The 15294-nt window shown below is 38.9% G+C and overlaps 2 protein-coding genes across 2 annotated transcripts; both read left to right on the forward strand.

Annotated features, from left to right (window-relative positions):
* Positions 1–609: 609 nt before the first annotated feature.
* mob1a (MOB kinase activator 1A) lies at positions 610–7049 on the forward strand. Its single transcript, XM_041041735.1, has 6 exons — positions 610–790; positions 1599–1765; positions 2006–2099; positions 3273–3406; positions 4316–4479; positions 5120–7049. The coding sequence occupies exons 1-6, from the start codon at positions 777–779 to the stop codon at positions 5195–5197; spliced, it is 651 nt and encodes a 216-aa protein (XP_040897669.1). The 5' UTR covers positions 610–776; the 3' UTR covers positions 5198–7049.
* An 817-nt stretch (positions 7050–7866) lies between these two features.
* Positions 7867–15037, forward strand: trafd1 (TRAF-type zinc finger domain containing 1). Its single transcript, XM_041042793.1, has 12 exons — positions 7867–8287; positions 8562–8610; positions 8721–8856; positions 9234–9287; positions 9390–9822; positions 10508–10807; positions 10883–10947; positions 12109–12369; positions 12485–12623; positions 13079–13295; positions 13464–13521; positions 13933–15037. Exons 2-12 carry the CDS (start codon positions 8576–8578, stop codon positions 13969–13971), a joined length of 1737 nt encoding a protein of 578 aa, XP_040898727.1. The 5' UTR covers positions 7867–8287; positions 8562–8575; the 3' UTR covers positions 13972–15037.
* Positions 15038–15294: the final 257 nt, after the last annotated feature.

Raw genomic sequence — 15294 nt, forward strand, 5'->3', positions numbered from 1 at the left:
GGGTCTGAGTCTATCAACAAAAATGCACATTTATTCAATATCTTAAAATAAATAAATAAATAAATAATCCATTCCATTCCAGGAGTCTTCCATTCAATATTTTACACGAGTAAAAGTGTAGAATATAAAATAAAAGTTGTTATTGTTCAAACTGAGTACAGTACGTGAGTAAATAAATATATGTATGTACTTTTGGGGGAAGCCGTAGCGCATCAAGTAAAGAGTGCGGCTTTGGCTCGAGATCGGAGGGTCGCCGGTCCGATCCCTCGACCGGAGATGGGTGGTAGTGGCCTTATATCTGGCAGCCCTCTGCCCCAGTGTTTCTAGTGTTTGTGTTTGTTTCAAAAAACTTTCTAAGTTTTATTGCCAAAAAGAAAGAATTTTCAACAAATAACAAATACATAAAAAATCAGATCATTCAAGCATCAGATAAATGTGGCTTTAAGAAGTCTGGTAAGGTAAACGCTAAAGTGTGTGTGAAGTGTACTAATAGATACAAAGTTGTATGTTTGTTTAATGGACAACTGTCTGTTTTGGGGAGTGGTAGTAGCTGCATGCAGCCGGGGGAGGGCGACAGTCTACCGGCCGAGCTTCAACAGAGAGCCGATAGAGGAAGAGCCACTGTGGTTACAGTTCATGTTAGCCCAAACGTCGATGTTAGCAGGCACCGCTGACAAGTGGTTCGCAGTGTGTAATTATATATATTTTTAAAAATCTGTTTACTAAACCAGAGTAAGGAATTGTAACCGAGGCTCTCCGACGACCATTTCGCCAAGATGAGCTTCCTGTTGTAAGTAAAGTTAGCAGTCTCTTGTTAAGTTGCAGCCGGAGCTTGCGGTTAACGTTAGCTACGTTTCTACGAAGTTCCACCAAGGGAAGTAACTATTAAAATAAGGCACCGTTACAGAAAATATGCCAGCGAACTAACAAGTTTGGGTTAAACTTAAACCGCCTTTTATTACATAGGGTTATCATTCGTCGTCGCAACCTCAGCCGTAAACTGTATTTATCTACTGTATTTATTTCCCAGCACTGGCCAACTACAACTTTTCAAAAACCAGCTTAGTTACGTGCTAACTTGGCTAGCCTGATAAACGCTAGCTCGCGATTCGTTAGCCAGCTTCGCTTATATTATCAATTTTTACTCAGATAAAACCAGAAATGTTAACATTAGTCATCATCCACACCTATGCTGCCTTAACCTCGCTGAGAGGCTACTAAATGTTGAGCAATGTAATGAACTGTTCCTTGTTTACAGTGACACTGATACTGATACTGTCGCATTTCCTGTCTCTTGCATCAAGTGGGTAATCACCTTATACACTTAATTTACAAGACAGATTTTACAGCCGTGCTTCTGTCACACTAAAACAGGCCTACACAAGTCTTTGGGCTTGTACATTGGCTTGACAAACATGGCAGCCAAGCATCAAGTTCATAGATGATCACCATAAAGGCTTCATATAGCTGCTGATTGCACAAACCAGACAGGAAGGATCATCACATGTGAAGGCTCAAGTGGAGGATCTACTCCTACACAAATCTTGCCCTGTGCACAGTTGGTTGCTTAATTCCATGTGCGCTTTGTTTCTTTGCAGTGGCAGTCGCTCATCTAAGACCTTCAAGCCGAAGAAGAACATCCCAGAGGGCTCTCACCGGTATGAGCTGCTGAAACATGCTGAGGCAACACTGGGCAGTGGGAACCTGAGGCAGGCTGTCATGCTGCCAGAGGGAGAGGATCTCAATGAGTGGATTGCTGTCAACAGTGAGTGGATGAATACAGCAGACCTATTTATAAAAAACACCACTCAGTGCATAAACTACCATTTAAAATTTTTACTAATGGCCAAAGCAGGTAGATGCCTGGTTAAATATATTAATTGATGGCTGTAGATTTTGCTTACTAAAATGTAGATCATAAACTGTTTTAAAAGTATTGTTTCATTATTGTTATGAACATAATTTCTAGAGAACAAAAAATTTGACCATTTACCCTTTCTTTTAGCGGTGGACTTCTTCAACCAGATCAACATGCTGTACGGCACCATCACCGAGTTCTGCACTGAGACCAGCTGCTCTGTGATGTCTGCTGGACCAAGGTAACGGCAAACAGTGTCTTTTTTTGAGCATGCAGCTTCTTTTTGAGGACAGGGCTTCTAACAGGCGCTTTTTTTTCTTTTACACTTGACATTTTGACATGCATATACACTCCCTATTAAAAGTATTATTTTACGAAGTTGAACTTCGTAAATTCTAAAATCTGATGTTAGTCAGTGATGAATGTGAAGTGAACCATAAAATCATTGATTGCACAAATATTCAGCTCCTGTACTGTGATATATCATCAATGCAGTTATCTGTTTTTAATATTATCTGTATTTATAATCAGTTTCTTGACAGAAAATACATCATGAAGACATAGTAGAGTTTACCAAAAGATTTTATATGCACTTGTAACATGCAGCATATAATGTTACGAAAACTTGCTTTGTTTCATATCTGCGAAAGCTGTGAAATAGATCATCTGAGCAGCTCCATTGAAACAGAGGAAAAATGTTAGCTGATGTAAGCGTTTACGTAAAAGTTGGAAAGGAGGAACTTCCCCCAGTGTCGGCTGAGACACAAGATGTGTCACACTAAGTTGAAAGTTCTTTAAAAAAAAACAGGAAAAAAGTGCACACGTATCAATCAGAATCAGTAATAAACGATTTGTGGTTCAATGGCACAGTGATACAGAGCTTTACTGCTAAAGACAGTGCAGCATGTCTTTATAACAGAGCAAATATCAGTAATTATGTAGTGTGTTAGTTTAATCAACGAGCTACGAGAGACACATTTTAATGGTTAATAGCTTAAAGTAAATGAAATTGAAATTCATCATCTGAATGTCACGAGGAAAACAGGAATTAAACTTTGCATGTGGTCTCTGTAGAAGCTGTTTAGTTAGAATCTAGATTTGGCAGTTCCTCTATCCTCCGTCCTGCCAAGACTCTCTGCAGTCTCTAATCAAGAGGAAGAGAACAGAGTTTACTTCCTGTTGACATAGACGCCAGCAACAATATGAGTGGATACTTTTGCATTTCCCCCTCCTGCTTTGTTTTTTTAAGCTTATCTGCTACCAAATGATGTTTTCATTTCCTTACAGAAAGGCCAAATGAGTGCATGTTCTACGTAGAGCTTTCATCTTCATGTGTCATATGAAGGTCTGCTCTAACTAATGATTCAAGTCAATAATACAAGAGGTGTCAGTTCATTTTGCTCTCTCTCTGTAGATATGAGTATCACTGGGCTGACGGCACCAATATTAAGAAGCCTATCAAGTGTTCTGCGCCCAAGTACATCGACTACCTGATGACCTGGGTGCAGGATCAGCTGGATGATGAGACACTTTTCCCCTCCAAGATTGGTGAGTTTTGATTCTTGCCGATAAAGAATTTTTATGTTTAGCAGTTTGACAAACAGAGTTTCACTTTAAGCTTTTTGTGATGATATGGATTGCAGTTTTAAGCGTATTATCTGTATGAATTTATCAGCAGACCTCTTTGTTATACAAATGCATGCAGAGATAAACTCACACCAGCTAGGGCATATCACATTGTTCTTCAGCAGACTAAGCAAATGCATATATTCATTTTATTCAGTTCGAGCATTGTCTTCCCACAGGCAAAGTGGAGAAACTTTTCTGTGACATTTGCCCTTTGAGGATTAATTTTGATGTGCGTTCTCTCTGCTTCTTTCATACTATTTTTTAAAATAGTCTCTAGATTTTAATAGGTTTGTCATTTAATGCACAATGTTCTTCTGTGGTGATATGGGGGAGTATATCTTCCTTGAATACTCAGTGTGCAGACCAGACACCAGCTTTATCAGTACAAGCTCCATAGCCGTGAACCTAGAGTGCAGTCAGAAAGCATATGGACAGTGATACTTATTTCATTTAGTTGGCTCTACCTTGGCATATTGGACTTGAAATGAAGTAATGATTGTGTGGTTAACGAGCTGACTTTCTGCTCCAGGAGTGTTGGAGGGTGTTCACATCCCAAACAGTGCAGGACTTATAGCTTTTTTTTTATGCAGTCACCCAATTTTAGAACAGAGAAGCAGGACAGTGACCTGAAACTACAGACGAGGCAAAGCAGTTTAACGTTATTTTCAGTCACCTGATTTCAGTCAACTGATCATGTGCCTCACATGGAGACCAGGCGGGCTGATTGTAGTCTTTCTCCGGTGTAGGCTGAAAGGCCTAGTGGAGGTTCGAAACAGCACATTCTCTTCTTTTGACCTCAGCATTTCCCACCCCCCTTCTGTCCCACAGGAGTTCCCTTTCCCAAGAACTTCATGTCTGTGGCCAAAACCATCCTGAAGCGTCTGTTCAGGGTTTACGCTCACATCTACCACCAGCATTTTGACTCTGTGATGCAGCTGCAGGAGGAGGCCCATCTCAACACCTCCTTCAAGCACTTCATTTTCTTTGTTCAAGTGAGATTTTTCAGCTACGATATGGAGTTTAATCACTGCTGTGTATCTAAAGCCACCTTTCAGACATACAGTGCAATCTGTTTAATGTATGATGTGTCTCCAAACCAGGCAATCTAGGACTAGGAATGAAGTTTTAAATGCTGCTCATTGATCAGTTTCAAAGCAGCGAACCTGACCCTGAAGAGAAACACTGAAAGCTGCACTGCTCTTGTTAAAATGCCTTTACATTGATCCAACACTGCCATGGAAAAAACCGCTCTCTCTCTGTTCTAAGAGCAAGATAATAAGACATCTTAATGGGATGTGGCAGTAAATAGTCTCTGGTTTCATACATCATACGTAACGTCCTGCAGTTCCTTGTCTTCTGCATACTAGATGCCAACTATTATGCAAGCTTTGTGGTTCTATTTGCAACAGTCATGTTTGAACAGTGTTCATGGATCCATTCCATAACAGACACCTGCAGTACGCATGAAAGCCAAAAAGCCATTATTTGAACAAAGAGATAAACTTAGCAATCTCACAGATTATATGTCTGAAAGGGGCTTAAGTTAGTTTGACATGGCAGGAGAGTTTTGGCATGTGTGATGCCAAATGATAAATGATCGTTTGTTTTTTTTGTTGTTTTTTTTTTTTGCAGGAGTTCAACCTTATCGACAGGCGAGAGCTTGCTCCCCTGCAGGACTTGATCGAGAAGCTTGGATCCAAGGACAGATAGACAGTTCATCACATATCTCCTTTTTTTCCCAACAGTTTCCTTTTCTCCTTTGTCCGTCTTTGTGACCTCTGCTACCTCTGTGACTTCTAATCTCAACTCTTTAAATCTGTGCCTTCTTCTTTTCATTTCCTGAATGTTCGTACTGTATTTTTCCTTTTACTCCTTCTGTTGTCTATTATGCTGTCTTTGAGCCTTTTCTCCTCATTTGCCACTCTAGATCATAAATAGTGTAGTGTAGTAAAAATATTTTTTTCACAGGACTGTGTGGTTAACGACTCTGTAAGAGCAACCTGCTGAATTTTATATTGGACCAAGGACATTTGGAAGTTAGAGTGAAAACAAACTTTTTTTTCCCTTCAGAAGTGTTTTGTCTAAAAACTTTTAGTTATTGATAGATAGGCAGTTTTCTTTTTAACTTTTAGCTCTTTTAGCTATAATTACATTGACTGACCAAATATCCTGATCTTGGAATTTTTTTATTTCTGTCAGTGCAAAGTAACAGGAAAGATGGCGAGAAAAGTAGTGACACGAAACAGGTCATGGGTGGACTTTTCACCTATGACAATACAAGCGTGTGGGAAGGTATTTTCAATCTAACATGAAGGCAGGCACAAAAAAATGCACCAATATATATTATTATAGCTCTGTGTCACAAGCTGATTGATATCCGATATTCCACTGTCGTGCTCTTTGACACAGTTACCTGTGAAGAGACGACTGTGAGATGGCTTTGTTCTTGCCCACAAAAAAAGTACCACCATCGACTGCATTATAGGTATGTCAATTTGGTCATGCAATATTGTTTTTTTGCACATTTTTTGGCTATTTTCTTAATTAAAATAGTAAAATGCAAGATGCTTACAGTGATATTTTTAATCTGCTTTATAGTTATTTTTAATAGCCACTTAAAGCTTGTATAATGACCCTACAAAGGAGTTCTATAGTAGAAATCATCTTATCAACGGCAAAAATAGTCTAATGTGAATTTTTAGTTTTACTGTCATTTTAGTTCATTTCTGTGGTGCCGATTAATTGTGGAACTCTTCATGTTTGTTCTTTCAATGCTGGTACTTTTTTTTTTTTTGTACTAAATATTTTCCCCTTGGATTGGAAAATGGAGTAATGACTATTGCACCGGTGAACAATAAGGATTAGTGACCTGAGATGTATGTAGTTTTTCGACAGAAGCCTTTATTAGTCTTGGCGCATGTATTATTATCATGGTTATTTCCTGTGCTTTACTCAGGGTACAGCAGCAGGGCTGTTTGTACTGCCATCCTGATGCAGCTAGTATTTCTGATGAATGTTTTGTCTGACAAAGTTTCAGCAAAGGAACTGGTCCATAACCTGCTTCATTTTGGACCTAAATTAATATCAGACAATCATGTAACCAGTTAAGAGCTGTTAGAAAACTTTAATGCATCACCAGGAACAAAACCAATGCGATTAGGTCCAGTAGGGTGTTCATTTTATAATTTACTCATACATTGATGAAAGCAACAAGTTTTAAGTGATTTAACCACTTTTAGGCCCTCAAGTTGCATGGTTTAAAAAAAAAAAAAAAAAAAAAATCAAGCCAGCATCCATTACGATACTCATCTATGGGCATATCAGTATATTTTGCAAGTCCAGTTTATTTTACAGATTTTATCTGAAAATACAATTAGTCCTTTCTTTCAATTTAGTCACATTTTTTAATGTATTGCTTTTTGTCACAATTATGTTTTTAAACTTTTGGCATGGATTTACATTTCATATTACATTGTAAAATAAATTGTTGGCTTAGCCTTTTCAAATGATGAACAAGGGCTCTGAAATGAATTAAAAGTTTTATATATTTACGAAAACGGTCCAATCATTGGGTGGTCATTTTGACTTGGAGGAGGTGCAAGGATGTACAGTATGTACTACGACGAAACAATTGCTGTAAATAATATCAGTGTTTTATCTGAACAAAACTGTGCCTTACAACAATGAAATTGTCTGACATTCACAGTATTGGTAGATCAAAAACTCAATAAACACTGAAAGGACAATGCTGTGTTGATTTTCATTTTGTGTACAATGAATGTCCGGAAGACTGCGCAGACTTCTGCGATAGAAGCTGATGGATCAACAATGAAGTATTGACAATCCATGACTCCTTTTGCAAGCACAAAATCAATACCATTGATACCTTGTTCTTGAGCGTTTAAAGCATATATTTTATGAGTCTGTATTTGTAAAGGGATAGGCGTCTGGATACTGACCGTCTGTATGGTCCTTACGATGTATATGTTCTTGACACCTTTATGACAATTTGAGAGGCAGTTGTGTTGGTACGACCAGAAATCGGAATACGAAATTAAAGGTAATGGTATGAGCCGAGACGTTTTTACAAGCGCACAGTGTTTACTCAACCAATCAAATTCTAGCCTGGAGAAAATGCCCATATTTTCTCCCTGAGTTTGGACTTACAGTCAGCTTTAAGAACTCAACCTCTGTCATATGTACGCCCCTTGCAGATTCAGGGCACCCTTCTATTTAGTGCGTTTGGACGAGCTGCAGTATTATAAATTATTGTAGGATCTAGGCTCGGTTGTGCCGATGTTAGACAAAGCGTAGACAGCCTACGTAGACAGCCTGACAGGCTTTGCTCAGGGCATAAATCTACAATGCATACGCAGAGCAAGGAGGAAATAACGAACTGTTTTTCAGGCTAGCATCAAGTAGGTAGCAGTCGTCTACGAGTTTGTTTTTGATTAAGTATTCAGAGGTGAATTAACTGACAAACGGCAACGTCAAAACGGTTGCATTCGTTTTGCCTGGACTAGGCGGCAGATGCCCGAAAAACAGTCGTTATATCAGCGTCCCGGCTCGGTAGCTACTTTGTAAAGAGCGTATAAAGTTAGTTAGCCAGCATCAACTCGGTGTTTGCTAACCGTATATTTAATGCTAAGCTACGTAGCCAGCTAAAGCCGATACATCTAACATTGTCCAGTTTTTCTGAAGTGGTTCAAGATGCTTGATGATTAAGGTTGACGGGGGATATCCTTGCTAATCCAGTCTATCGGTGTCAGCTAACGTTAGCTACCTTTCTGGAAACACTGGGTAAGAGGAAGAGTTGACAACCAGTTTACCTGTTAACGACAGTAGTGGCTATCCGTACTCCTTGCATTAGCCCTGATGATTCATTGGGCTATTTTTAAATTAGCTCAGTAAAGAAATGTTGGTGCCAGTTCAATTAATGTGAACTAATCAACCAATCAGTTCTTTTGTGCAGCTACAAATCTTCAATGTTTACCTTTTTATAAACAGTAAAGAACAGCAAAACAGAGCAAGCTGGTTTGTGTCATTAATAACTGAAGTTACACTTTGTCCTCAGGCTTTGGTAAAGCCATGGCGGATGAAAATACACAGTTCTGTGGCAATTGGTAAGTATGAATAAGTTACACTACGTGATTAGTCTATGTGATATGGTGATGAAAACATTTTCGCAATGGTCTTTATTTTTTTATTTATTAATTAATTTATTTTTTTTTAGCAAACATGACATTCCAGAGGCTAATTTCACTACTCATGAGATCCACTGTCAAAGAAACATCGCCCTGTGTGGTGTGTGCCAGGAGCCAGTGCCCCGGTCAGATCTGCAGGAGCACATGCAGCAGGAGCATACACAGGTAAAATCTGAATAGCAATATTGGAAACACCATTGCTTTTGTAACAGATGTGTGCTGCTAGATGAACTATGATAGTAAATTAATTTACTATAACAGGACACCGGATTGTGCTGTATTGCTGATTAAACAATCGATTTGTTTTTGCATGAAGTACATGTAATGTCAATATCAGTGACTGACACGGTTTGCAGTCTTCCTTAAATTGCTCGCTGTGCTTGCTTATGCCGACTGTGCAATAGAAAATCACATCAGAGCGACCACACACTGCAGTTACCACTGACCTCAAATCTCTACACCAAAGGAAATGACTAACAAGAAAGCAATGTAACTCTGAGTAAGGATAGCTGTATTTAAAAGCACTTTCTTTTCCATTATAGATTACATGCAAGTGTGGTTTGAAGATTGAGAAGAATCGTGTTGATGTTCACCAGGTATTTCTGAAGAAATTTTTCCTTCTCTTTTTAAACTCTGATATTTAGCCATCGTGATTCTATAATTTAATTGCGCTTCTTCGTGATTGTTGTCTCTTGCAGAGCTCCGAATGTTCTCAGCGGCTCGTCCCGTGCCAATACTGTGAACTGGAGCTTGTTTTCAGTCAGTCCAAAGAGCATGAGGATTATTGCGGTACACGCACTGAGCCCTGCCCGCACTGCAAGTGCAATGTAATGTTGAGGGAGCAAGCTGTGCATCCAGTCTTATGTGGAAGCCTCACACCGCCCCAAGAGAGGAACAACAGCAGGATGAGTCGCAGTCCAGTAGAGCCACAGTCTCCAGGGGCGTGGTTTGAATCCCACTCCATCCGAAATATCATCAAAGCCCAAGAACGAGGCTTCAAGAATAACAACATCAGTGCAGCAGAACAACAGGCCTTGGCCCGTGCATTTGATCCCAGAATTTCTAACACTTCAAGGGGAAGCTCACAAGACTGGAAGAATACTTCACAGAGGAATATGGCATTCAGGCAGTGTGAGTTTTATCACTAACACACTGATATTAAATTTCCTGTGAGGGGGGGAAAAAAAGAACCACCAAAGCTTCAATAATTTTTTGCCCCAAAATATATTAGTGTAATTAAAAAAAAACTGTAACAGTAATTTAAAGATGCCCTGTGGAGATTTCATTTCAAGTAGTAGAATAGAATGTGGCAAAGAAGGTTTATTGTATCACCTGCGTGTGTGAACAATACAAACAAAACGGGGACCCACTTGTAAAAACATGGCTCCATGGCACTACAAGTGGTCAAAGACTCCACAGGATACTTTTAAACCTCCATCTCTGCTAAAGTATCACCAGAATTGCTTGGCATAACCTGTACTCCTTGTCTGTAGAGTCTGTAATACACAAATATATCGGACTGTTACGGTCAGTTTTTCCCTTATGTAATGTAATCTTTGTAAAATCAGTTTTACTGGCAAAGGAAATGTTGTAGATGCCTCTGGAAAATATCTTAGATCAATATCAATTTAGAGAGTTTGCTTAACACAGGGCCAACCCAACCTTGATTACTTTGGAATTTTGAAGTTTACCTGACCAGAGATAAGGAGCTTTCTATCACTAACATAGTCCAGAAAGTACAGTTAGCACCTTCAAATGAAATGGAACCAGTTCAAAATGTTTGTTTGTATGTCTGTATAATTATTTGTTCTTTTAGTTCTGGGGCAGAGTGATTTTCTGAGTAGCAGCAGCAGTAGCATGTGGCAACATGGTGATCACACCCACGATGAGGATTCATCAGGGCTGGACTACATGCTGGCTCTCAGCCTGCAAAGTGATGGAGAATCGGTGGCTGGAGGTGTAGAGGGCAACTTGTGGAGTGATATCTGGGACCACAAGATCGAGAGGACATCTAACACCTCTGTAAACTCCTCTCCGCTCTCTCCACCCAACAACAACTACCCAAACTTCTCTTTAGGGACAAGCACAAGTGCAGTCCAGGACCATGATCAAACAGGTAGATTATTTCTGATTAGAATACTTTTAAGTTATTCTGATGTCGGTTCATTCATGGTTTAAATTCTTTTCATAGACACCATGCTGCCTTGTGAGTTTTGCGAAGAGCTGTTTCCAGAAGAGGACCTCATTCTGCATCAGGTTTGAGATTTAATTTTACTCTTTTGTGTGCATCATGGACAGATAGAATCTCTGCTGCCAAAGAGAGTTAAGTCTCACTGATTTAATTTTCACTGCTTTTCCACACCTTCAGGTCCCCAAGGTTGTTGGTTGTTACTTCTGCAAAAAGACACTTTTTAGCTCAGTGTACAAGGATCTCTAGCGGTGTGGATAGCTCAGAAAATACTTTGGATAACAGAGAGAGAAGCGATTATTCTCAAGAGTATTTTAAAAAAGAATAATAAAATGGCGACAGTAATTGTTTCTTAAATGTTTAAATTTGAGTTTTTGTGTGACAAGTGATATTGGATTGTATATGTATATACTATTTGTAATATGTATGCCTACAGAAAGCCAGTCACTGAAACGGTCTGTGTTTGAAGAGTGTGCTGGTTGATGAGCTGATCTTTGTTTCCCTGTTAAACCATAACCTCATATGTCGGTGCTTGTTCTCCTTTGAGAACCCCTAACCCCTTCACATCCACATTCACATCTACAGTATTAAAATATACATGTAATGTTGAAGGGGGAAAAAAAAACTGCTGACTCACGCCACAGTACATAACTGGAGAAAAGGAGGGCAGACAGTTTGTAATTCCAGGTCAGTGCATCATATCTTCATGCATGACAACACAACAAAAGTGAAAAATACAACCAGAACTTGACTGACAGCTGTAACCAGCCCAACAGACCATGCTGACCCTGCCTTCTGAATTCAGGACTTGCTGATGTTTTCAAATATTCCAGCCTGATTCAAGCACCACTTTCAGTTTAACTTACTGTGGTGCAGAAAAAAAAAAAAAAAAAAAAAACGTGCTGTGATCCACTTTTATTTTTCATGGTGCATTCTGTGTTTCCTCTGAAAACCTGTCCACACATTGCCTCCACACCTCACTAGGATTCTGCATGGTTAAGAAATAAATCAGCTTATGCACAGATCTAATCAGTGTAAAATGCTCAGATGCAGTCAGCTATCATATGGCGTGCAAACATTTGAATACCTTTCTTTATCTTAGTTTCAGCCTTTGCCTGTGGGAACATGTGGCCCTCACCTCCATCTAGGAGGCACATGATCACTTGATTTTAAGCAGATTTAACTTACATTTCAGCGCTTTATATAATTTCTTTTATTTTTGGTTTCAGACTGGGTGCAGCCCTGCCTCCGCTTTTGCGTCTTTCAGCAAGCAGCCCTCCTCTCCACCTAAAGAGGATAGGATGAACAGGAATGCCTCAGGGCTGATGCACAGCCTCCCTGACACACTCGCTTCCAATATCCCCTCTTTCCCTCGGTCTGTCTCCCCGGTCTCTTACAGTCCTCCTGCCAGTCCACTGGAGGGCGATGTGGTCATTCCATGTGAATTCTGTGGTGTTGCACTAGAAGAGGCTGTTGTCTTTCACCATCAGGTGTGTCACTAGTGGAAAATAGTGAACATTAAAGAGTGGCGGGAAGAAATAGACAGGAATGCAGTTGCATATTTTTTCTTACGTTTTATGATATTTGTGTGTGTTTTACCTTTAGGACAAATGTGATATGCGCCCTCAGACGGCCCATCCACTGAATAATATAGCAAAACCACCAGTAAGAAAACCACTGAGCCCTGCTAAAGACACATTTGGACAGATATCTCCAGATTTTCAGAGGAGAATAAAGCACCAAGGTAAAGTATAAAATGTACTTGGAATATTAAAATAGAAAAATAGTAAACACTGTACATATTCTGTAGTGTAGTGTCTTTGTTTACCTCTGATTTATTTATGTGACCACCCTGTGTAATGTAGTGATGTGTCTCCACTTGCAACAGGATATAACTTCTCAAAGTGCAAGAACAAAAACTAGTATTACAAGTAAATGGTTACCCATTAGCCTAACTTGCATGTTATGTTTTTGTTTGCAGTGTCACAGTTATTGGGGGTCACTTGTTTGGTGGCCATTTTTGAGGCTGTAGTGGCTTTTTTGCCTATATTACACATTATTATATTAAACTGTGCTTAATATTTCAATTTTATATACATGTAAATGCAGTTAGACAAAATCTTAAAGAAGAAGAAAAAAATTGCATCAAATTCACAAAACACATATGTGTGTTTATTTACACATGCTATCCACATAAAGCCGACTTCCTGGAAGAGGACTTTGGATTTGACAGACACATCCCACCAGGAAAAAACCCAAGGGAATGGCAGAGAGGCTACATTGGACTACCAAGTCAAAGGAAGACATCCAACTGTGATGTTTCTGTGAAAAACAGACCTCAGCAGGGCAGGGAAGCAGAGGGGGCTCATTCATCTTTCTGTGACACTGACAAGTCAGGCTCTGCATCTCTAAAGGGGTAAAAGCAATGATCAGATCCTATGGAAACAAGCTTTTGGAGTTACATGTGAATTACTTTAGTTCTGCTTGACCAATTTAGAATTTCTTAATAGAACAATTATTTGTGTTTTTTGTAATGAAAATTTCGAGTATATTATTCATATTCTCGTTTGATTTTCTCCACTAGACTTCATCTACCAGAAAATAAAGAAGGGAGAGGGAACAGAAGTAATCCAATGACAAAGGTACACAACACAACACAGCACACAAATTAACACCTGAACTAACCAAAGCAAGAAGCTTCTGCTTCCACCCAGTCTTTAACATAAACATGAAAATATAACATGATTTTGCAGAACAACAGTGTGTTATGAGAACCAAAAATATGAGCAGTACACAAAGGTGTATAAAATACTCATATTCATACATTTACATGAGAGATATGAGCTTGAAGAGGATGGCTGTAGAAAAATTTTACTTACAATAATGTAAATATTTAATCAAATAGACGTGCTACTGCATGCTGATTTAAGGGAAATTTTTCCAAGGAGATTTGTATGTGCTTTCTCCACAGAATAATTAACCACTGTCAGTTCTGCTTAAGGGCGGTTTTGCATCTGTAAAAAGGTTTTCAATTGTATTTTTTCCATTTGCAGTTGCCCAAGAAGCAGAATGAAGAGCAGCAGGAAGAGTGAGAGCAGGAACATCTGGAGAAATATTAAAACCAAATCTCCTACTCTGCTTTTCATTTATCTTTTTGCACACTTTTGAAAATGAAACATAAGTATCTGATAAGTGCCTGTGTGAGTATTGGTATTTTGCAGTTTTATTAAAGTGTAAGTGAGTAATTTGGTTTATTCATGCACATTCTGCTTTATTTCAAGATTTGTTTCAAATGTTTGTCTAACTTGTCAACATCTAGCCTTAACAGATAAATTATGAATTGAATTTCATTAACACTAAATTTGATTTGATTTTTTTTTTGTAACTCTACAAGTCATGTCACAGCTCATTAAGAACACTGAGAACATCAAACACAGACACATGACTCTGTCAGTGTGCATTTGTCTGACTTAATCTTTACCTTGTTACTTCAGCCAAGGACATTTTGTTTTCACCCGTTTGCCAGTTCTTTCAGGGCATTTCTCAGTGTTCCTGCATCTTCGTGTAACCTAAAGCACTTTGATCAATTATTATGCTAAAAAGGGCTTTAGGAACAGATTTGATAAATGTATGCATCTTTGACCAAGAAGAAAATTAACTGTATTATTGAACATTTGTCTTTTTATATTGTTGAAGATTTGTCTTTAATATTCTTCAGTAATATGTTTTTTTTTATAGCATATCTAAAAAACTATATTCATGCTGTTATGATGAGATGGCTTATGAAGAAGTGTCTCCTGTTCCAACTTTCTTTTAAGTAGTATGAAGAAGTTTGTGTTGTTCCTTGATTTAAGATTGATAAGATGTATTTTGTGTGTAACATAGGGATCACTTTAGGAAAATATATAAAATAGGCAACCTTGTGCCACAGACAGTTCAGTCTGCAAATTTGCCTTTTAACTACAAACAGCGTCTGACCATTTTACCAATTAATATCTCATCAACTAGCTCAAGTAGAGAGCAACAGCTAATCAGTGAAATCACCTGGTGTGGTGTGTATTTGGACCTGGGGCACTATAGACACATAGCTCACTATTCTTGTTTAAGAACTACTATCTATTCTTTGTCTTGTGTGGTTATTAAATGTTTTAATGAGGACATTCATGGCTCCAGTTTCTGTCTGTGCTGTGTGATGCGTCTTTATATGACTAGCTCACCTGTGTCTACCAGTTGTGGTACCAAATCCTGGTAATAAATAAGGCTCAAATATCCCCCCCCCCCCCCCCCCCCCCCCCCCCCAATTCCCATATTTTTGGTCAGTAGACCACTTGTGAGCTTTGACTTTCTTATCTACTACCTGTCATATGTAGAGATAAATGGCACAGAGGGAGACATTGCTGCATTTGTTTCTGCTG

This window comes from Toxotes jaculatrix, chromosome 7, assembly GCF_017976425.1.
Source record: "Toxotes jaculatrix isolate fToxJac2 chromosome 7, fToxJac2.pri, whole genome shotgun sequence".
NCBI classification, from domain to species: Eukaryota; Metazoa; Chordata; class Actinopteri; family Toxotidae; genus Toxotes; species Toxotes jaculatrix.

Excerpts from the sequence above, each read along its gene's own strand:
- mob1a (XM_041041735.1), top strand. Across the intron at positions 1,766-2,005 it reads TGAGTGGATTGCTGTCAACA|CGGTGGACTTCTTCAACCAG; the intron begins GTGAGTGGATGA and ends CCTTTCTTTTAG. Across the intron at positions 3,407-4,315 it reads ACTTTTCCCCTCCAAGATTG|GAGTTCCCTTTCCCAAGAAC; the intron begins GTGAGTTTTGAT and ends TCTGTCCCACAG.
- trafd1 (XM_041042793.1), top strand. The coding sequence starts at position 8,576 with ATGGCGGATGAAAATACACAGTTCTGTGGCAATTG. Across the intron at positions 9,288-9,389 it reads ATCGTGTTGATGTTCACCAG|AGCTCCGAATGTTCTCAGCG; the intron begins GTATTTCTGAAG and ends TGTCTCTTGCAG. Across the intron at positions 13,522-13,932 it reads GAAGTAATCCAATGACAAAG|TTGCCCAAGAAGCAGAATGA; the intron begins GTACACAACACA and ends TTCCATTTGCAG.